The following is a 20621-nucleotide window of genomic DNA, read 5'->3' as shown; positions in this document are numbered from 1 at the left end:
AATTATTATATATTGTACCATGACATATATGTCAGTAAATATCTCAATAACATAAATTTTAAAGATCTAAATATTATTTTCAAATTAAAATAAAAAAAGCACTCATAGATTTAAAGAAAGAAAAAATATATTCTTGAATTTAGAGGGCTAACAAAATTGTCTGATTAAGTTTAGATATCAAAAGATAAATTTTAATTTTTAGAGATTAAAAATAATTTTATGCTATGTGTTCGTAAATTATTGATGTTAGGTGTCACATATTTACATGTCTGTTGGAGAGGGAGAAAAATGATAGTTTATGAATAATTTTTCCATAAAATAAAGTTTGACTTCAACAAATCCCTAGGGTTTGCTATTGGATTTTGTCTCATGGATTTGTTAGTGATTTTTTTAGTTGATAATTCAGTAATATTTTATAATTTATGGTATATCGGTATATTTGAATTAAGTTTTATTTTTAAAGAAGTAAAGAAAGTTGATACACTAATGATGAGTCTGATTTAATATAATAAAATAGTGAACACTTTTTTTATTTTATATAATAACTCTTTAAAATACTAACATAATAGATTTTTTTTTACTTTATTAAGGGAAATAGTTTGTTGACTGTGTTTCTGTAATCAGTATATTAATCTACGGGAATCAGTAGTTAATTAATGATGTTGATGAATAATTAATTATTAATGTGCCGTCCTCACATAAATTAATTAATTGTTTTTGGGAAGTTAGTGTGGTATGAAAGTGACAAAAGCAATAGCGTGAGAGAGTTAGCAAAGTGCTTTTGAAACGCAAAAAGAAAAAGAATGAAAAGCACACCGATTTGACTTACCAACCACAATTGGATTATTCAATGTTTTTTATGAGAAACAGGCCACAGTAAACCTACTTCCACTCTCTTTGGTAAGAGAAAAATAAATACTAAAAATTACGAAGAGGGAAACAAAATAAAACAAAAACAAAATACTTAAAAAAATAACAAGAAACTGCAATGCCGTTTCTTATAAAGTGCGAGATTGGAAGATTGGGAGCTTGTCGTTATTTGTCCAAACAAAGCCTTAGTTAATTAAATATTAGGGTTAAAATTTAACTCTATTTCCTAGGCAATCACTTAACTTTTTTTATTTTTTACCAATCTGGTAAAATTTTAACTAAATCAAATTTTAAAAATTTATCATAATAAAAATTTCGTGTCAACATCACATTAGGAAAAAGTTAATTTTAGTATATTTAAACTTGACACCACTTCACTATAACCAAATAATCAAATTTTAGTTAAATTGTGACAAAACTTATTTATTTTTGTTAATTTTTAAATTTATAATATTTTAATAATTAAGAGATAAAATTGTATCAACTTAATAAAAAAAATTTATAGTTTTTCTTCTTTATATTTTAATTTGTTTACTTTGTTGACTTCAGCGTGGTATTATTGAATAAATATTCAATCTATTATCAAGAATATATATATATATATATATATAACATGTCATAATATTTGTTAATTTTTCTAATATTTAGTTCCATAATTTTAATGTATATTTTCCAGCTTCCGTTATTAAGTCTAATATAGAAAAACAAGAATTTAGAACTTAGAAATTACATTAGCCGTAATTTGTAGCTTGAGTTATAAATATTATTATTTGAATAAAAATTTCTTAAAAGAATATGCATGCAAAGAAAGACCTAACTGAATATTAACTACGACTCTTATGCGTAATCATGTTCACTATCTTAAACACAAAGCTTTTATAGCTGCTATTACCCATAAATTTTGTTGACACAATCACACAATTCTTCAAAATTGGACATTGTTATGGCTCACAAAGGAAAATTCGATACTGTGAGCCTCTCCATTTCTTGGAGCTTGATGAGTTTGTGTTATTTGATTGAGTTGGTGTGATGACCCCTCTGTGTCAGAGAAGTCAGTATCAGATTGGTATGATCGTGGAGAATAGAGAACAACATCTGTGTCTGTTTGGCTAGGCTTGTACTTGTGAAGTAAATGTATGGGTGATGTGCCTTGGCTTGGTGTTGCTTCCCCACTCATTGTTCCTGAAGGAACATCTACCCCTGCTTTTCTCAACTTTCTCTTGTCTTTTGCAACCTTTTGCCATTTCTTTAGTGCTTTAGCAGTTTGCTCTTCAAAAATTGCTTGCTTCATGTGAGATCCCATCTGCAAGTTAACACAAATATAGGAGCTAATTAATATGTTTAATCAAGTAATTTTGTAGTTGGTTTGAAATTGCCTACCTGTGTTACAAGGGAGTAGAGAGGAAATGTTATGTAACTGCACACCACTTGCAATGCTATCCCAAGGAAAACCCTTGTCAGTATTAGCGGCAAGTTTTCATGGAAGCAAGATGTGATCTTAAATTCATACTGCAAAATTTTCAAACATCATTAAAACACAAGTTTGAAACCCCAAAACTCGATATTTCTAAAATTAAACATCTCAGTTATACGTGTTACTTACCCATGTCCACAAGAAAAAGGCTATTTGGAATGCATTCTGCAAAACAAAAGATAAATAAATAACCCTTAATGAAATAGTTCTACAAATGAACACTTTGAAAAGTTCAGTTATATGTCATAACATGTTAATCCTGATCAGTATTTTTTTGGTTTCACAGATCCTATATTTATGTTTATATACATACACAAGAGTTATCACCTCAAACAAGGTAAAGTGGATTAAGAAGATAATCCACTGAGGCCGATTAAACCAAAAATACTTGTTGTTGGGCTCTACAATAGGGACTCCTCTGACAACAGTGGTTCGATCTTGGATTTCCTGGGCCATTTCCATGATTATAAGTTCAAGTTTGGTGCCTACTAATAGAAGTATCTGTCAAGCAATGAAGTTGAAGGGATGTTAGTGAGTATCATTAATTTTCTTTTCAGGTTCATAATAATAATAACGATTAAAAACTTTTGAATTAAATACTTCTATTAGTAATAGAAGTATCACTAATAGTTTTCTTAATTACCACTAGCGGCGCTAATGATAGCCAGGTGAGAGTGTACCATTCTGCGGCAATAAACCAAACAAGGTCAAGCAAGCACTTCAATTCAATAACAACACGGTTTTGAGCATTGCGTGTGTGAGTTGTAGAGTTAAAGAGAGGGATCAAGTAGAGAAAAATTACTGTAAACGTTCACAAGCATAAAGACGATAGCAAAAACCCATAACGGAATACTGCAAAACAAGAACTAATATGGTAAAAAAACCAAAAAAGTGTTGTAAGATTATTAATGCATTAGTGATTTGAGGTACGATGATTGATACCTTATACCCACGACCACTTTAAAGTCGTCCTCCATGGATCTTTTAATGTATTTTTGGAAGTCAAATTTGCTATTGGGAGCAAAATGTGCCTGCGTTTGTCAAAGTTTTTGGGTTTTCGTAACTTGCTCCAAAATTTAAAACAGGAACAGCATTTATTTAAGGTACATGAACTTTGGCACCCACGTTAATGAATCCATGCCGCATGGTCATGTAATCCACCTTCGTGACAGACGCAAAGAATTGCCTGAAGAAAGCTACCTACAAAAAACAATTATAAATATCATTTTGGTGTTGTTTTCTTCCTGCGGAACAATAACAGTTAATGGAACTCACAATCCATCGAATTCCTGGCATCCTAGACAAACCAGAGTGACGCCTAACAAATGATGTTTGATGCGCAAACCTGAACCTTGAAGGATCTGCCATAGTAATGAACATGTTATACATCAGACATAGCTCCATCACTTTTCATGTTACATATTTATGTTATGTCTGTATAAGAACGTGGTTAGGTTACCATTTGTAAATTGATACTCCAAAGATGATGTTTCAGCTTCCCAGGCTTTCCATTTCTTCATCTGTTTGTGGAAACAAATTAGGTAGAATGGAACAGAATTCCTATTTAATCCATGAAAAAAGTGCTTAGCAAACTTACTTTTGCTCGGGCTAGTACCATGGTCATTACGCTGTACAGTATGTGAAAAACAGCAAGCACGAAAATAAATATATGCAATTGGTGCACCCCTGACTGAGAAATCAATGACACTTTACCCTGATTTCTCATAAACCAGAAATAACACATGCAAAGAGAGTTGATTAGTGCTTTACATGAAGGAAAAAAGGAGTATGAGAAGAGATAATAATGTTCCTCACTTTCTGTGAGCAAAAGTCACCACCAGAAGACGCAGTTGCTAAAACTCGACGCCATTCCATATTGTCCTCAAAGTAAAGTAACTTCCTGCCATTGGAATCATCGGAGTTCTTTGACTCTTCCACCTTCTTGCATGGGAGCATGATATCACCAGCTGATGTAGGGATGCATATCTTTGCAATGTATTTTGTACCAAAAGTAATTAACAGGGATATAAATCCTAATAGCATTAATTCTGCAAACAAACAAAAGTTAACACATATATATGTATGATTAAAGTTTGAATTCACATCACTCTAATTCTAATTCTGCTCACCTGCTTTGATTTTCTCCAAGGCTTCTCTCATGGCTTTCTTATTTCGTTTTTGAAACCACTGCGTGTGAGTGTGAATTAATGCAGAACTTGGTTACAATCAAATCCAATTACCCAGTAGCAACAAGTTAAAAAAAGTAAAATAAAAATGAACCTTTTCAAGTAAATGGATTCCATGTTCAATTAACACAGAGAGAACGACGAAGACTGCGCAAACAGAAGCCACTGCCCACGTGGGTGTTTCCTGCAACGTTCTTTCTCCACCGGATGCTCCACCAGCCATTCTCTCAACTCAACCAACCAAAATCTAAGCTTAGTTTACAACATAGTAATGATAATATTATTATAATTATAATTACACGAGTTGATTAAGTTAAGCATAGTGTATTTATTGGTATAATTGAAGGTGCAGAGAACGATGTTTTGTCGCAGGCTTTCATGTTTTATCCGCCGAGAACGTAAGTGTATTACTGTTACAGGAAGCACGCAGTTTCCTTAGAAGACAGAACATGATTAATTAATTAATAAGCATATTATAATAACAAGATTAAAGCCGGCCCCGGAACATTATGCGTGGTGTTTTATTCTTCGATCGATTCTGGGTGATGAACAATTCTTGACGGCATTAACCGAAGACCGCAGCAGCAGATAAAACATGTTAGAACTATTCCAGCAGAAAGTGAACAAAATCATTTTCACAGAGACATTTTTGCAGCAGAAGAATAATAACCTCCATGAATATACTTGATTATGGTGCTCGCATCAACACATAATTTAACTGTAATCGATTATGTTCTATGTTCTAACCATAATCAATTTTATTTACTAATGATTTTGCATCCGAACCTATAAATGTTCATTGGACATTCATATCACTTTTTACTAATTTACTTATTTATTGTTATAATCTATACTTTAAATGTTTAGATAGGTGGTTATTTGAGTGACTTTTTTACTTTTGTTTCTTCTATTTTATTTATGAGGTATACAAATATTATGCATTTAATATTTATTTTGGTTAATCATTGTGATTTTTATTTTCTTTTGTATGGTAAACATTTGGTTTCTAAAATAATTCTATTTATTAACTTTTTTATTATTTATTTCTGATTATTATTGTTATTATCAATTAATAAATAATTTTTTATTTTATTTTCTCAATTATTTTTTTTTAACCAGAAAATATTTATATTAGATTATTAGAAAAAAAAAGAAAAAAAAAGAGAGAGAGGTGGTTATATCAGGGAGCAGTTGTCTGAAGGCAGTGATTGGATATATAAACATAAGAGAGAAGAGAAGACAAAAGAATCATCGAAGTTCTTCGTGTTCACTCGTAATCGCACTCACTCACCCACCTCCGCTCCATGGCTGCTGTTCCCACCTCTTTCGTTCGAACCAAATCTGGTATCTCTCTCTCTCTCCAATTGTTCCTTTTTCCTTTTCAATACTGTTCATTCTTCGCTTTATCTCTCTTTAATTACTTCCAAGATTTTAAATTTTTGAACTTTTCATATCAAAATTGGGCAACAAATAACCCAGGAGGCGCTTCCCCTCATTTTCATTTCTGCTTCTGCCTTTTCGATCTCACACCGTAAATTTCTTTCATTTTTTTTATGGGTTTCCCGTTATTCTTTCACGGTTCATTAGGGTATTACTATCTCTCTGATTTATCAGGACCTTTTCTTAAAACAAATTGGATTTCACCGTGCCACAAATTGGCTGTTACTTGTTAAGATCTTCTATTCAGTTCAAGTTGTGCTTGTGAAACCGTTCTTTACACTGCTTTCTGGCTTCTTGTTTCTTGGGGGAGATGCGTCATATTAAGATTTGCTGTATACTTGTTTCATGCAATGTTGCTTTCTACACTTTCACTCCCTTCATTTATTATTATTTTTACCCTAAAGAACATGTCTCGCTTGCTAGCTTCTGTGCTTTGTGTGTGCGTTTTCCTAACCGAGCATCTTGTTTAAAATCTCATCTACTGTTGCAAAAAATTTTACCAGCATCGTCCATAAACAAGGTGGACCACTCTCTGGTCAAGATTAAACCATACAACTCCTATCTGAGTCTAAATCGTCAAGGGAGAATGCAAACTTCATTAGCAAGAAGGCCTCTTGCAATCCAAGCTACATATAGGTATTTCCTTTGTTCTTGTGATTTTGTTATGACGGCTTTATGTAGTCTGTCTTCATGAGTACGCTGAATCCAAGCTACATGTAGGAAGTGATATTTTATGAAGAGCTGCCAACAAGATCTTAAATGTTATTCCTCCCTTACTTTGCAAGTGTTATTTTAGCGAAACCAAAAAATGTAATAAATTTTCTTGGTTTTAATAAAATATTTATAAGATTTCTACTTAATCCTTTTCATTTCTACATAACAATGTGTAAACTAATTAAATATTGGGTGAAGTATAATGGTATAAATGAAAAATAGATTAATAATGTTATGTTGATCTTTGAAAATGATAGTTAAGTAGAAACAAAAATCTTTAAGAAATGCGATACTTAAAAAGGAACAGAGGGACTAGTTGTTCTACAGACATTGGGATTTATTTGTAGATTTGCTACAACTTTCTCCTTTACACAACATGATATTGTTGATTAGATAAAAGTTGTGAATAAAAACATGGTTAAGAACCTTTTTGGGAACTTTTGTTTTGTCACATTTGGACTCAAATAAATTCATGTGTGAGGTAAATTTATAGACTTGATAACTACTTTAAAAGTTGTACCGAAAATGATTTCTGATTGGTTAACAGTGTAAAATTCTTGACAAAGTATGAAAATCAAACTCTTTAGGCATTTATAAAGGTGATGATAGCAGTTGTTATTGTTATTATATGATAGATGCCTTCAAATCACTGCCACAAATAATAATACATTGAGAGGAAAGCACAGCTAAAAGAGGAAGAAACAGAACACCACTAATATTCTTGAATTAAAAAAGTATTGATTGTGGAAGTTGTTAGATGAATAGTTGTTATTAACCTGACCTACTGCTTCCTCAGAAACTACAGTGATGGTGGAAGGCCCAACAGTGCTAGTGTATTTGTTGGTGGGTTTGTCTTGGGAGGATTAATAGTTGGCACTCTTGGTTGCGTATATGCACCTCAGGTAGTATTTGTTCCTGAAATATACTTTTTCTAGTGCTATTATGTTGGTGTTCAACGGGATACACTCAAAAGTGTTTCTTGCTCATAAACTCATCAATTATGTGACTGCATACTAAAATTAAATTGGTTAACTGCTTTTATTCATCCCTTCAACAATATATGTAGCACAAATATAAGTAGTTGGCTTTGCACATGTTTAAAAATTTAAAGGTATGTGCATTATATTTTTTTCTTTAAAATTTATATGATGGAACCGGTATTTTTGTTGTTGCTAGAATATTATTATTTTATTATTATTCCACAGATCAGCAAGGCTATAGCTGGCGCTGACAGGAAGGAGTTGATGAGAAAATTGCCAAAGTTTATATACGATGAGGAAAAGGCTTTAGAGGTGAGCAGTTACTTGCTCTTGATACCATCCATCATGCTTATCTTAAAAAGGGGACTTGCCATTTGCTTGGAGGCCATAACTGCTCTGTGATTTATTTCATAGTTCTTATCAATTTTATTTTAGACTCTTACATGCCAGATTTATATAATTATTGTTCTACTGTTGAAAAAGTTTTCGTCCAGTTATGTCCTAATATTATGTGGGCATTGCTCCTGGGAAGCTCTTATGTTACACCTGTACTTGCTGCAACATGTTGGTTTTAAGAGAGGGTATTCCTTTCCTTCAATGACTAGCAAAATTTGCTCGCTTGATTTGCAGAAAACCCGGAAAGTTCTGTCCGAGAAGATTGAACAACTAAATGCTGCCATAGATGATGTTTCTGCACAGCTACGTTCAGAGGAGACCTCAAATGGAGTAGCTGTTAATTCTGATGAAATTGAAGCTGCCACATGAGACGGCTGCCGAGTGCTGTGATGTCATAGTACACAATGTGCCATTGCTCTGTTCAGTAAAAAATGTTTTGTTGGTACAAAATGTATTTTGATTTTATTGTAATATCTTTCTATTTCTTCTCAATAATAAACTCATCGGTTTTCTGCTAATGGCTACTGTGGGTAAATAGTCTGTCCGTTTATGGCTGATGTCTTGTGTTCTGTCAGCCATTTACTTACAGTTAAAAGTTTCGATGATCGGCATGATACTGGAGCAATGCTAGTCGTTTTGTGGTTCGTATCATTTAATTATTCAGGATTGATGATTGTTCTAGATAGTGAAGAATACTAGGATCTTGTCACGTTTGCTACCACCATGAATTCGATGACTGTTGATCTGTATTTTTATGGTGTCAGTCGTACTTAGACAATAGCAATTAAACAAGCACTAGGAAATGTCCAATTTAATTTGATTGCATCTCATTATCATGAAATAACAATTGTTATAATTCTATACTCCATCAAAATCAAACCTGTCCTGAGAAAAGAAAAATGAATCTTGCCTCAAGTTTTTATCACAAATTTATCGACTAATTTACAAGAGTAAGTGTCGTAAAGCTTATATTCATCACTTGTTTTAGATTTCATACACGAGGATTACGCAAGTGATCTTTGGATTTTTTTTTCAGGATTTTAGAACAGAAAAAAAATAAATCCAAAAGAATTAAATTTGACTTATAAATAGACTAATTAATTTATAAAAAGGTTCATTTATTTTCACTGTCAAGAGTCTAAAGAGAAATTTATCTAATTAAACTCTTTGTGTCATAGAGGTACTTCGCAAATGTGTTATGAATTCTTATTTGTGCCATATAAAATAGGAGATACTATCTTTTCCAGTCTCTCTTTCCTCAGGACAAAAACAGGAATAAAAAAAACATGTATAGTATTAGCAAGGGACACTGTTGGGAAATTAATGAACGGCCATAATAATGATACGTGGCTCAAAATAGGAAGGGGCAATATTGAAAAACACTGAGCTCCAAACATTATCTTATCCCATATAGATTTTCTTACAACTTATTCACCACTCATTCCCGTTACTCCCCAGCAACCATAATTTTCCTTTTTTTTTTCTTTTATGGGCAATCTGCAAAGAATAAAACAAGAGGAGGAAATGCAAGTTTGTTGTTGATATATACTACTCACACAGAGTTGTTGCACACCCTTGTTGCAGCCATGGCCTCTCATGCGGCTCTAGCTTCCACAAGGATCCCCACAAACACCAGCTTCCCATCCAAGGCTTCTCACTCTTTCCCAACCCAATGCACCTCAAAGGTCCATTTCTTGCATTATTAATTACCATGTCACAACTTGTTTGCTTCTTTCACTATAATAATTAGTGTCTTATCATTTCACTTAACTTGGGCAGAGACTTGAGGTGAATGACTTCTCTGGGCTAAGATCCACTTCATGTGTCACTTATGCAAGCAATGCTAGGGAATCTTCCTTTTTCGATACCGTGGCTGCCCAACTCACTCCCAAGGTTAGTGGCTTATAGTTATGAATAATGAATCCATTCCCACCTGATTTATTGGATGATCATGATGAGAGTTGCGTTCCTGCTTGTATGGATTATATGTATCTATAGACAAGTTCTTACTTTCTCTGTCTGTGTTTCTTTATTGAAGATTCTCAATCAGCTCAATATGTACCCTTTCCCTTTACAAAATGTTACATTCACAGCAGCTATAGAAACTATGAAAAATGAAGCAGAATTATCTGTATAACAAACAACTAGAGAGAAATATGAGATATAATAAATACTTTCTAGCCAGGCTTTGGCGTACATGTTTTATGGTATTACTGATATCTTTAGTAATGAAAACTCTTGTTTGACTATAAAAAAATGATGTGATAGACAATATAGACATGAAAAGTATTCTTGTATAAAACAATGTAACAGTTGTATGAATAAGGCTGCTCAAAATGCATGCCTTCTTAATTATTCCTTTTAAACTTCATGTAATAAACTAAGGGAATCTCAAGTCAAATGGATGGCATCTTTAGTGAGGTTTCTATGTTTGTTTCTACTTCTAATTTGCAAACTAAGAGCAGACCAATGGATCAACTCCTGTGAGGGGAGAAACAGTGGCCAAGTTGAAGGTGGCAATCAATGGTTTTGGACGAATTGGTAGAAACTTTCTTCGTTGCTGGCACGGCCGAAAAGACTCACCCCTTGAGGTTATTGTTGTCAACGACAGCGGTGGTGTCAAGAATGTAAGTCTTTAACTGTCTTGGCTTAGTTGGTTTCATTGGTACAGATATTTAGTTTCACTGAATGGAATGGCAGTGAAGTAACCTTCACTAATTCTGCTTCACACATGACCCAGGCTTCACACCTGTTGAAATATGATTCTATGCTGGGAACCTTTAAAGCAGATGTGAAAATAGTAGACAATGAAACCATCAGTGTTGATGGTAAGCTCATCAAGGTTGTTTCAAGCAGGGATCCGCTCAAGCTTCCTTGGACTGAGCTAGGAATTGACATTGTTATTGAGGTAACCTCCATTACTTGATTTATTTTAAACATTGTAATGAAGTGAAAATTTCCCAAGATTATTTACTAATGGAAGAGCTTCTAAAAATAATGAATGAATTTTTGTTCAGGGAACTGGAGTGTTTGTGGATGGCCCTGGGGCTGGCAAACACATCCAAGCAGGTGCCAAGAAAGTTATCATCACTGCTCCTGCAAAGGGTGCTGATATTCCAACTTATGTTGTTGGAGTAAATGAAGGGGACTATACTCATGAGATCTCTAACATTATAAGGTCTGTGACAGCAACCGGGGCTTTGTCCTGTGCGTGTCAATGAAACATTGTTTTTTGCCACTAAACCGATTATTCATGTGCCATCCCGCTTTTGTTTTTTCTTATTGTTTCTTCAACGTGCAGCAATGCTTCTTGCACCACAAACTGTCTTGCTCCCTTTGTGAAGATCTTGGATGAAGAGTTTGGTAAGCAAACACTGATCATACAGGCAGTTAATATTTAAGAGATATATTACAGGCTCAAAGTCACTTCCCTTTGGTCTATGTTTCCAGGAATTGTGAAGGGAACCATGACAACCACTCATTCCTACACAGGAGACCAGGTACAAGATCCATCAACCACTCCTTTGTTTGAATTCAATAAAGGAGATGCATGCAGTGAGACTTGTTTACCCGAGAAGAAAAAAATAAATATTAACAATTAAATCTTATCATCAATGATGAAGAAACATCAAGTTTTTGTAACTGAAACTCTTTTAGAGACAGTGTAACTTTGTAAAGAAGTCACACCACTCTTTTAGAGATAGTGTAACTTTAAATTTTTACCATGCATTTAGTAATTATGACTATGATTTACACTTCTTATTTAAATATAGAGAAATGATATCATCACGGCATATATGATCAAATATGGTTGATAAGTTAGAATTTTTACGAAGTGATGCTGCAACTAAAAATGGACAACAAATGTTTATTACCATAGTTAAACAAGAATTGTGAATGTGGTTGTGTAGAGGCTTTTGGATGCTTCACACCGTGACTTAAGACGAGCCAGGGCTGCAGCACTGAACATTGTTCCAACCAGCACTGGAGCTGCGAAGGCCGTGTCTCTAGTGCTGCCAAAGCTGAAGGGGAAGCTGAATGGCATTGCACTCCGTGTGCCTACACCCAATGTTTCCGTTGTTGACCTTGTGGTGAATGTTGAGAAGAAGGGTCTCACTGCTGAAGATGTGAATGGAGCCTTCAGAAAGGCTGCAGAGGGGCCACTGAAAGGTGTATTGGATGTCTGTGATGTTCCACTGGTGTCTATCGACTTCCGCTGCTCTGATGTTTCTTCTACTATTGACTCCTCCTTGACCATGGTCATGGGAGATGATATGGTTAAGGTGGTGGCTTGGTATGACAATGAATGGGGTTACAGGTTAGTTACACACTACATTGTCTTTTGACCATAGTTATGAATAATAATTTGTTAATTTTAATTATAAAAGCCATACTTGCCACGATTTTTAGTTGGTTCAACTAATATTCCATGGAAACCAAAGTCTTGAAACATTCAGAATCGTGCTTTTTTACTATTTGTTATTGTAGATGTCATGATTCAGTTGATTAAAGTTACCTGTTGAAATGGAAGACATTATTAATTGATATTTACAATATTGGTGATGGCAGCCAAAGAGTGGTGGATTTGGCACATCTAGTAGCAAGCAAGTGGCCAGGAACACCTAAAGCAGGGAGTGGAGACCCATTGGAGGAATTCTGCGAGACAAACCCTGCTGATGAGGAATGCAAAGTTTATGAATAGAGGAGCAGAATGCAGAGCAGCATTTTTACACTTTACCTTGTGTTAAGAAGGATATTGTTAAGACAGACGGTGTCTGAGGGGAGATTTTCGAAGTCTAAATTTATCTGCAGCCAATAATAAGTTTTGGCGTGATTGATATTCATGAATATCACCCATATATTCATTCATATTGCATTTCTTAATTTTTGTGACAGATTTATATTTCTCAATTCTTGGGACACTACATTCTAATTATATGATACATGAAGAAACCGTCGTAATAACTTCATTGAGTCACCTATTAACAGATGGACAAAAACATTTTCTTTTTTTCCACGTACAATATTATCAAATGAACCAAAAGGCCGAATAGTTTCTTTATTCCAATTATTGATTGGGCTTTTGCTTCCTATACCCCACAATTTCTAGGCACACACCACAATTTTCAAAATAATTGTTTTACCTTTCTTTAAAGTAACCTCCAGTCACTTCTGAACTTTTTTAGAACACACTTTCTAGGATTTCCGTAACATGATTTCTAGTACAAGATTTTCAGAACATAAAATACATTCCACAACAAGCTTTCTAGAATGTATATTGTACTGCTGAGCATCGAGTGCTGATACGCGGATTAACTATGATCACTATCTAGTACCCCCTTTTGGGTACTCGCCCGAACAATATTTAGCCTCTCAGCAAGAATATTACAACCAGTCGACCTCTCGACATAGTCGAGTTCTGGAGATTTAAAACATGATTAAGGTCTAATAACATAATTAGGTGAATATTGAGCCTGAAGTAATTTCTATCTACAAGGTAAATAGGGTAAGATATAAGGAGAAAGGTAATTAACTAGTAACTTGACACTTGACTTAATCGTCAGTGTCTCTTTGTAGATATTTTCACCCTTACCAATAGGATGAGAGGTTTAGGGACAAGAAGACAAGTTGAAGAACCTGATACAAGATATCGCCTTGTAAGAACTTATATAATGCCTTTCAAAATGACTTGAAGGAATTTTTTGTCATAACGAGTACTCTCTGTGTTATGTTCTCCTTCTCCTCTTCTTCTGCAGCAGTGATAGTGCAGCAGCAGTGACAATAGCGGCGGCAATGGTAGTATGGTGCAGTGAGAGATGGTATTTTAATCTTTTCTGTTAGTAGTGGGACTACAATTAGTAATGATGGGTTGCAGGAAGCAAAAAGCCTACCGATTGTTCATGTGATTTTGTAAAAATATCTATGATCCCTGATTGCTTAAATTAGTTGTTTATGATAATTTAGTAGTTCTTGAAATGAATGCTTAAATGGGTTTTACAAGTCCTACAACATCATCTTCATTAATTCCTTTCATTCGTATAATAGTTTTTTTCCTCAAGTCATTTTTTCCCAAGTCCTACAATTTGTGTAAGCAACTGAAGAGGATCTTATCTTATCTACTGTATTCACGTTTCCAATATAGATAGAGGCCTTAAATTTGATGTCAAAAAGAGTTTAGGTTAGCCGATAAAAAATATACAAAACTACTTTATTTTTTCAAAAAGAAAATTTTTATAGCACGTATCTTAACTTCATATGTGACGTGTTAACATGTTCACCATGACACACTTCATAACATGGTCTCCGTCCAAGGAAAGCTTTTATAACTATAAACATTAGCAATGCTGAGTTTGGGATTTTTACAGTAACACCACTGCTAAATAACAATAAATAATCACTGACATCAAAGTGTTAATTGTTTGAGTTGAATTAGGTAGCCATTTCTGTTTGTAGTTGTACCTTCTTTGAGTGCCTTCCCAGGGGATCTTCAAGTGATCTTTCTCTCTTTTTTACTTTACTCCCTGATGAATCTTCTTTCGCATCAATGAGCGAAAGAAATCTTTGAAAACGACCAGAAATTGAGCAGGCAGTAGAAGCGGCAGGTTCAGAAGGAGGAGATTTCCATAACTGGAATATAATCTGCAAAAAATGCAAAAGAAGAGCAACAAAGCAAGCTATCCCGCAAATGATAAAGAGACCCCAGAAGCTTTTAAGCTGAAGACGATCTGAGTCGATTTCAGCATTGTCTAAACTACAAGAGCTTCGTGTCATCCACTTGTCATGAATCCGCTGTAGATCACCGGTTTCAGAAAGTTGTAGAATGGCTGTTGACATATCCACAGCCAAAGGGGAGTCCCGTGGGAATGCCTGGCATAACAAAATGAGAATTATGATTTTGATAACAGAAACACCTTATGATGGAGCTGATCAATGGTGAGGACAAAACAAGTAATAATCACAGTTGGGCTAGAAGTAGAGGTACTCACAAAACCCCAGCCACTTCTGGTGAACTCCTGACCAACAATTCTGAACGTGCACTGGCTTGATAAGAAGATTTCAACATAAGGTCGTTCATCAACAATAGCAGCAACACCTCCTCTTTTAGGACCAAGCTGAAGGGCCTTAGCATATTCTTCTGGAGATCCTAGGGCAATAAGCCTAGATTTGGAAATTCCAATGTCTTGAATCAGGTAATGTTCTGCAAATGAACCCACTTGGAATCCTATAGGTTCATCACTAGCCTTTAAGCTATCTATTCCACTGATACGAGAAGATAACTGTTGCACTGTGAGTATGGATGTTAAACTTGCAGTGTAGCTGGAAGTGAGGATCAAAACCACAAATAGCCATATGAGCATCACAAACCGACCAAGAGAACTCATGGTATTCTCTCCTGCAGAGGCAATGAAAAAAAATTACCTAATAAACAAGCTTCATTCTGTCCATCACCAAACAAAAGAAACCGAAGTTTCACTTACTGTGGGAAAAAAACAGAGTTGACAGGCTAAACCTGCAGGCATTGTTAAAATATGGATCAGAGACACAAACGAGATCACCCAGTTTAAACTGCTCCACACAATAGCAAACTGCAACAGTATAAATTCTAAAAAATGTTTTATGCTTCCTATTGATAAGCATAATGGCATGAAAATCCAATAAATATGATACTAGCAAACAGGCAGGTGTTGCAATGTTTCGCATGAACCACCCATAAGTAAAAGGTATTAAGCCAAGTATATAAGTAAGATAATGAAGCAAATAACTTACCATAACATGGTTATAATTTGCTGTCTGGGTGGACCCCTGAACTCATCATTTATCCTGTGTTCCAGAATCCATATAACTATCCCAATGAGAAGAAAGAAAGTAGCAGTCACAATCCACATAAGAGTAGTAAATGGCTGCAGGAAAGCCCAACCACCAGAATTAATTTTTGTGAATGGGGCCACCACAACAAGTCCCGATGATGCATATGGTTGTGTAAAATCTACAATCCTTGTCCGATTTGTGACAATAGCAATATCACCGATGGCACCATCAAAGTACTGTACCAAGGAATGTACTAATTAGCCAGTTGATAAATAACACGCCACAACATGTTAGTATGCATAGAGGATCAGAATTATGAGACAACATACACCAGTTGTGATTAAGTGGACAAGTTCTGTGTAGCTTGGATTTTTGTGTCCATCTCCAAATGGAACAAAGCGGTAAGGAACAGCATAAGGCAACAAGTTCAGAGCTGCTGTGAATACATCGACACAAAAACCATTGAACATCTGAGTTCCCTTCACTGGTGAGAGAAATTCACGGTAACTGACTCGGATAGGCACACCAATTCTCAACTGTCTACCATTATTTGGGAAGACCCATCCACGGGGTTTAGATAATGTTTCTCCAGGCCATATCACACTGTAAAGCTTCTGATTCGCACTAGATCTATTAGGTAGCTTAGCATACAGTATCTCAGGAGATACAATTGACAAACCAGAATAGTTGGACCAGTAACCAACCCTCCTAAGCCCAGTTCCAACCACATTAAGGACGTCATAGGCAGGATGAACGAGAGATCGATCTGGTTCAAATTTCATTCGACCTGATAGTCCAACAAAATCACTCTGCAATATGTTCTTCAGCAGAAGCGTTCCGTTGTCAAAAATGCTCATTGCATCAAGGTTCAAATCACCTCCCTTATTCTCACCACCTAAACTTGTGTAATTAGTACACGAAAGATCCCCACCCTGACTGAAAAAAGCATCAATGGCCCGTGCAACAAGCCAAACAGAATCATAAGCATAGAGGCCATAAGAATGTAACCCCAAAGAGCCACCAGTCAACTTGTTCCACCTAGAGAAAAATGCCCTTTTTCTATCTGAATCAGGTGTGTGCTGGCGCAGAACAAGTACTCCCTGGAGAACATCCATTGTCTCTGAAGGGAGAGAGGCAGAATCCAAAAGTGAAGAGAGCCAGTCTGTGACTATCCACACATAGCCATTGTCTGTCATCCCAAGGTAACGCGCCACATTGAAAACCATAAAACCATAATCAGTTTGAGCATGTAGAACAATGACCCGAGACTGCATCAGTGCCACTTTCACAAGCAAACTAGTAATATCTCCCCGGTTGACTTCAGTTCCGGAATTAATCCCTTCCTTGAAGGAGATTCTACAGCGCCTGGCAGCTAGTTCATCGTCCAAAGCAGCCACACCATTCCGTCCATAATCATCATCCACATATATGGCAATCACCTCCTTCCAACCATAGTAATCAATGATTTCAGCTACAGCCTTCATTTGGTACAAATCACTCTGTGTTGTCCTCACAAAGAAAGGAAACTGCAGCGATGTGAGGGTAGGGTCTGTTGCCGCAAATGACAATAAAGGAACCCGTAGTTCATTAGCAACATGGGATATTATATGGGCAACCACAGAAGATTGTGGTCCTATTATAGCAACCACATCAGTCTCCATGAACCGCAAAGCTGCAATCAGCCAATACAACATATTTATCACATAATCAGAATAACACAACAAACAATTAACTACAGTGTTTTTAGTACAGTCTCTCTAATTAAACAGAACTAGACTAACACCCACAGAATAAAAAATTGCATTAAATGGAAAAATATAATAGAATAGAATAAATTACCTTGAACCATGCCTAAGAAACCGCTGTAATTGGAATTTTGCATAGTGAGAACAATTTTAGTTCCATGTAGAATGTTAGTGTCGGCGTTAACATCTTTCACGGCTTCCTCCAATGTAAGTTTAGCCACTTTCCCAAGGACGGAATCGATGTTGAAGATTGCCCCAATGTTAACGACGGAGGGTCTCAAGGATGACACGTTTGCAGCCCCAACAAATCCCAAACACCACACTACCCAACAAACTACCCGAAACAAATTCATCTCAAACTACAACGATTTTCCCTTCAATTTTTTTTTTTTTTTTGCATTCACTCCCTACTCCCTGCACCTGATTCCCAAGACAAAGCCACCATCTTGCTCCACCCCAGAAACATGGCAAGAAGAAAAAGTAACGGTAACCTGGTACAAACCACCAGTCACAGGAAAATATTTCAAAACTTTAAATGCTTTGTTTCTCACTTCGTGAAAACACAGAAGCGTGTGAGATATGGGTCCCAGAAGAACAATATCCAGGCGTTGATTCTCCGAAATCTGGAAGTGGTGAGTGGTAAGGTTTCAAATTTATTAAAAAGGAAGCAGAAGGAAATCTGGTTGTGTTTAGTATTAGAATGTAAACAAACACAAGAAATACAACAGTGGTACTAGATTTAGAAATTGGATACAGAGTGAAGAAATAAATTAATGTGGACTTGCCTTTATTGGACTAAAAAACCAATTGAATGAAGAACAAGAACAGGTAGTGGGTGTGGTGAGTCCCACTGCATGACCTGCAAATTGTAAATAAATAAATGATAAAGCCTTTGTGGGAGGGAACCTTATTATTGTGACCAGCAAAAAACCATCACATTATGTTACTATAAATATTGGTACACAAAGTTAACTCTTTCAACTTGAAGCTTCCTATATTCTCCCAAAAACTCCATTTTCAATCCTGCTACTGCCCCGCCAAACAAGTAAGCAAGGAAAAAGAACTGCAAATATTTTACAAGTTATATTTAATGTTACTATATACTTTTAGTTTTTATTTAATTCAACTACCTTTAATTAATTCATGTGCTAGATGGTGGGATATTTAGAATTTGATGTATGGATAATAAATTTTATTAAATCACTGGATTGGTAACTTTTGATTATTAAGAATGTGTTTGATTAGATGAACAGTGGATAGTCTCAGGTTTAAGAGGTTTAAGAGGTTTAAGACCTGTACTTAACATAATTTGCATGCAAATGAACATAAAAGTTAGATTGTATTGATTTAACAACACTTTTAGAAACTTTGTGTTATAATATAACACGTGTTATAATATAACACACAGTAGAAGAATGTGTTGATGTTCATATTTCATATAAGAAACTGGAATTTTCTGTTTTTTTAATTATTTTTCAATATTCTTTTCGTGAGTACACTTCAGAAGCTGTCTTTTTTTTTTCTTCCTGAAACACACAGAGAATAAACTAAACTGACTCTGGAAGATTTGTTTTACAGGACCGTTTGAGTGTCTTGTTTTGCTTTGAAAATATCAAATCATTAAGTAAAAAACTTGTTTATTTAAACTTATAAGTCATGTTTAATGATTTTTCATATGTGATTAAACTGATGTTTTCTTTGTGATTTATTATTTTTGGAATAGAAACTAAAGTTTCTTGAATTAGTATTAAGCTTAGGTATAAATCTGAAAAGGTATAGGGTGAGTTAAAAGTTGAAACATGTGTTGGTGTTGGGAATAAAGATAGAGATTTGTATGGGGACAAAGCAAAGACACAGTCCTTTTCTTCTTTTCATTTGCTTTTGTTTCTCTAAATTATACACTTGGATAGGTTTTAAAAATATAAGAGATAAAGAATATTTTTTATTAATATCTTAAAAAGTGTAGAGTAAAAGATGTTGGTGAGATAGAAAAAGGAATTGCATGTTGACGCGTCCAAATAACAAAATTGCTACCTTTTTCGATGATCTTTTTTTTTTCAGTACCATAATCTTCATTTACACACTATTTGTTCTCCCCTACCTTTCATTTTTTTCAGAAAGTTAAGATCCAATCTCACCCACTTGGGCTTCCTTCTACCGTTTAAATTATTTATTATTCTTTAATCCAACAAACTACACAGTAATAATAACATTATTTTATAGATTTATATAAAAATATATTTTTTAAGTGAGGGTTTGAGTTTGATAGATGGTACATCAGTGAAGCACTAATGTTACCATTTATTATTTGCAAATCATTCATTTGGAAATTAGGAAAGTGAAAAAATGAATTTAGGAAAGTGAAAAACCTAGCATGGACAAACAAATTTAATATTTCATCTCTATCTTCTACTGTTGTGACCACCTAGCACGCCGTCACCATCATCTTCCTTCTTCTCTCTTCTTATTTTTGTTTTTCTATTTAATTAATTATTTATTATTATGATTTTAATTGTAATTCTCATTGAAATAATATTGCTAGTGTTAAGCTAAAGTAACACGTAAGAAGATTAAAGGAAGAATATGTGTGTAAAGTGTAATTAATTTTGTTTCTTAAACTATGTAAAATTATTAAACATACTCAAAATGTTGGATGACAATTATATTTACAAGTGCTCTAATATTTAAATTTTATATTTATTGAGATAGTATGGATAAGACCAACCATACCATTATATCTGAGATGTTGTTAAGTTTATAGTTCAAATTTACAATACATCTTAAAATATTAAACGAGAAAATATATTCAAATTATCCGTTTTATCTCGAATAATATGAAATTATTGAATATATTCAAACAACATCTTTTAATATCACAAATAAAAAAAATTGTAATTATTATAATTTTTTTTAAGATCCCACATTTTTTTCTCTGCTTTTTAGTGTTTTTATAATCTTAATGATTTATGATGCTGATATTTATGATTTTAATATTTCTCTAAAACTA

The 20621-nt window shown here is 34.5% G+C and overlaps 4 protein-coding genes across 5 annotated transcripts; 2 read left to right on the top strand and 2 right to left on the bottom strand.

The window, feature by feature from the left end:
• Nucleotides 1–1599: 1599 nt before the first annotated feature.
• LOC137820625 (MLO protein homolog 1) lies at nt 1600–4829 on the bottom strand. Its single transcript, XM_068624795.1, has 14 exons — nt 4625–4829; nt 4474–4531; nt 4160–4392; nt 3942–4058; nt 3804–3864; nt 3620–3705; nt 3470–3544; nt 3287–3375; nt 3147–3196; nt 2988–3028; nt 2672–2845; nt 2474–2509; nt 2251–2379; nt 1600–2173 (listed from the first exon to the last, which is right to left on the bottom strand). The coding sequence occupies exons 1-14, from the start codon at nt 4751–4753 to the stop codon at nt 1796–1798; spliced, it is 1656 nt and encodes a 551-aa protein (XP_068480896.1). The 5' UTR covers nt 4754–4829; the 3' UTR covers nt 1600–1795.
• Nucleotides 4830–5689: 860 nt separating this feature from the next.
• On the top strand, nt 5690–8578 carry LOC137820628 (inner membrane localized protein). The gene is made up of 5 exons (XM_068624801.2): nt 5690–5874; nt 6474–6606; nt 7481–7586; nt 7890–7976; nt 8295–8578. Exons 1-5 carry the CDS (start codon nt 5835–5837, stop codon nt 8427–8429), a joined length of 501 nt encoding a protein of 166 aa, XP_068480902.1. The 5' UTR covers nt 5690–5834; the 3' UTR covers nt 8430–8578.
• Nucleotides 8579–9631: 1053 nt separating this feature from the next.
• On the top strand, nt 9632–12944 carry GAPB (glyceraldehyde-3-phosphate dehydrogenase B subunit). The gene is made up of 9 exons (XM_068624796.2): nt 9632–9745; nt 9840–9953; nt 10526–10687; nt 10801–10968; nt 11078–11238; nt 11362–11423; nt 11511–11560; nt 11972–12378; nt 12630–12944. Exons 1-9 carry the CDS (start codon nt 9647–9649, stop codon nt 12760–12762), a joined length of 1356 nt encoding a protein of 451 aa, XP_068480897.1. The 5' UTR covers nt 9632–9646; the 3' UTR covers nt 12763–12944.
• Nucleotides 12945–14357: 1413 nt separating this feature from the next.
• On the bottom strand, nt 14358–17994 carry GLR3.3 (glutamate receptor 3.3). 2 transcript variants are annotated; one of them, XR_016515509.1, is made up of 6 exons: nt 17709–17994; nt 16199–17541; nt 15828–16105; nt 15539–15646; nt 15047–15453; nt 14358–14927 (listed from the first exon to the last, which is right to left on the bottom strand). XR_016515509.1 is itself a non-coding variant. In XM_068624789.2 (6 exons), exons 1-6 carry the CDS (start codon nt 17965–17967, stop codon nt 14490–14492), a joined length of 2757 nt encoding a protein of 918 aa, XP_068480890.1. In that variant the 5' UTR covers nt 17968–17994; the 3' UTR covers nt 14358–14489. The 2 variants fall into 2 exon arrangements, 1 of the variants encoding a protein (XP_068480890.1); XM_068624789.2 differs by having other exon boundaries at nt 15539–15570.
• Nucleotides 17995–20621: the final 2627 nt, after the last annotated feature.

Source organism: Phaseolus vulgaris, chromosome 9 (genome assembly GCF_051622355.1).
Source record: "Phaseolus vulgaris cultivar YP4 chromosome 9, ASM5162235v1, whole genome shotgun sequence".
Taxonomy (NCBI): domain Eukaryota; kingdom Viridiplantae; phylum Streptophyta; class Magnoliopsida; order Fabales; family Fabaceae; genus Phaseolus; species Phaseolus vulgaris.
This window is presented reverse-complemented; position numbering and strand designations above follow the sequence as displayed.

What these genes read in the sequence shown, in the direction of transcription:
- LOC137820628 (XM_068624801.2), top strand. Translation starts at nt 5,835, where the DNA reads ATGGCTGCTGTTCCCACCTCTTTCGTTCGAACCAAATCTG. An exon ending in TTTCGTTCGAACCAAATCTG is followed by an intron (nt 5,875 to 6,473) that starts GTATCTCTCTCT and finishes AAATTTTACCAG; the next exon opens with CATCGTCCATAAACAAGGTG. An exon ending in GTTGCGTATATGCACCTCAG is followed by an intron (nt 7,587 to 7,889) that starts GTAGTATTTGTT and finishes ATTATTCCACAG; the next exon opens with ATCAGCAAGGCTATAGCTGG.
- GLR3.3 (XM_068624789.2), bottom strand. Translation starts at nt 17,967, where the DNA reads ATGAATTTGTTTCGGGTAGTTTGTTGGGTAGTGTGGTGTTTGGGATTT. An exon ending in CAAATTATAACCATGTTATG is followed by an intron (nt 15,571 to 15,827) that starts GTAAGTTATTTG and finishes CAATGCCTGCAG; the next exon opens with GTTTAGCCTGTCAACTCTGT. An exon ending in CCAGAAGTGGCTGGGGTTTT is followed by an intron (nt 14,928 to 15,046) that starts GTGAGTACCTCT and finishes TTGTTATGCCAG; the next exon opens with GCATTCCCACGGGACTCCCC.
- LOC137820625 (XM_068624795.1), bottom strand. Translation starts at nt 4,753, where the DNA reads ATGGCTGGTGGAGCATCCGGTGGAGAAAGAACGTTGCAGGAAACACCC. An exon ending in TCCACTTTACCTTGTTTGAG is followed by an intron (nt 2,510 to 2,671) that starts GTGATAACTCTT and finishes TTTGTTTTGCAG; the next exon opens with AATGCATTCCAAATAGCCTT. An exon ending in TCTACTCCCTTGTAACACAG is followed by an intron (nt 2,174 to 2,250) that starts GTAGGCAATTTC and finishes GTTAACTTGCAG; the next exon opens with ATGGGATCTCACATGAAGCA.
- GAPB (XM_068624796.2), top strand. Translation starts at nt 9,647, where the DNA reads ATGGCCTCTCATGCGGCTCTAGCTTCCACAAGGATCCCCACAAACACC. An exon ending in CAACCCAATGCACCTCAAAG is followed by an intron (nt 9,746 to 9,839) that starts GTCCATTTCTTG and finishes TAACTTGGGCAG; the next exon opens with AGACTTGAGGTGAATGACTT. An exon ending in ATTCCTACACAGGAGACCAG is followed by an intron (nt 11,561 to 11,971) that starts GTACAAGATCCA and finishes GTGGTTGTGTAG; the next exon opens with AGGCTTTTGGATGCTTCACA.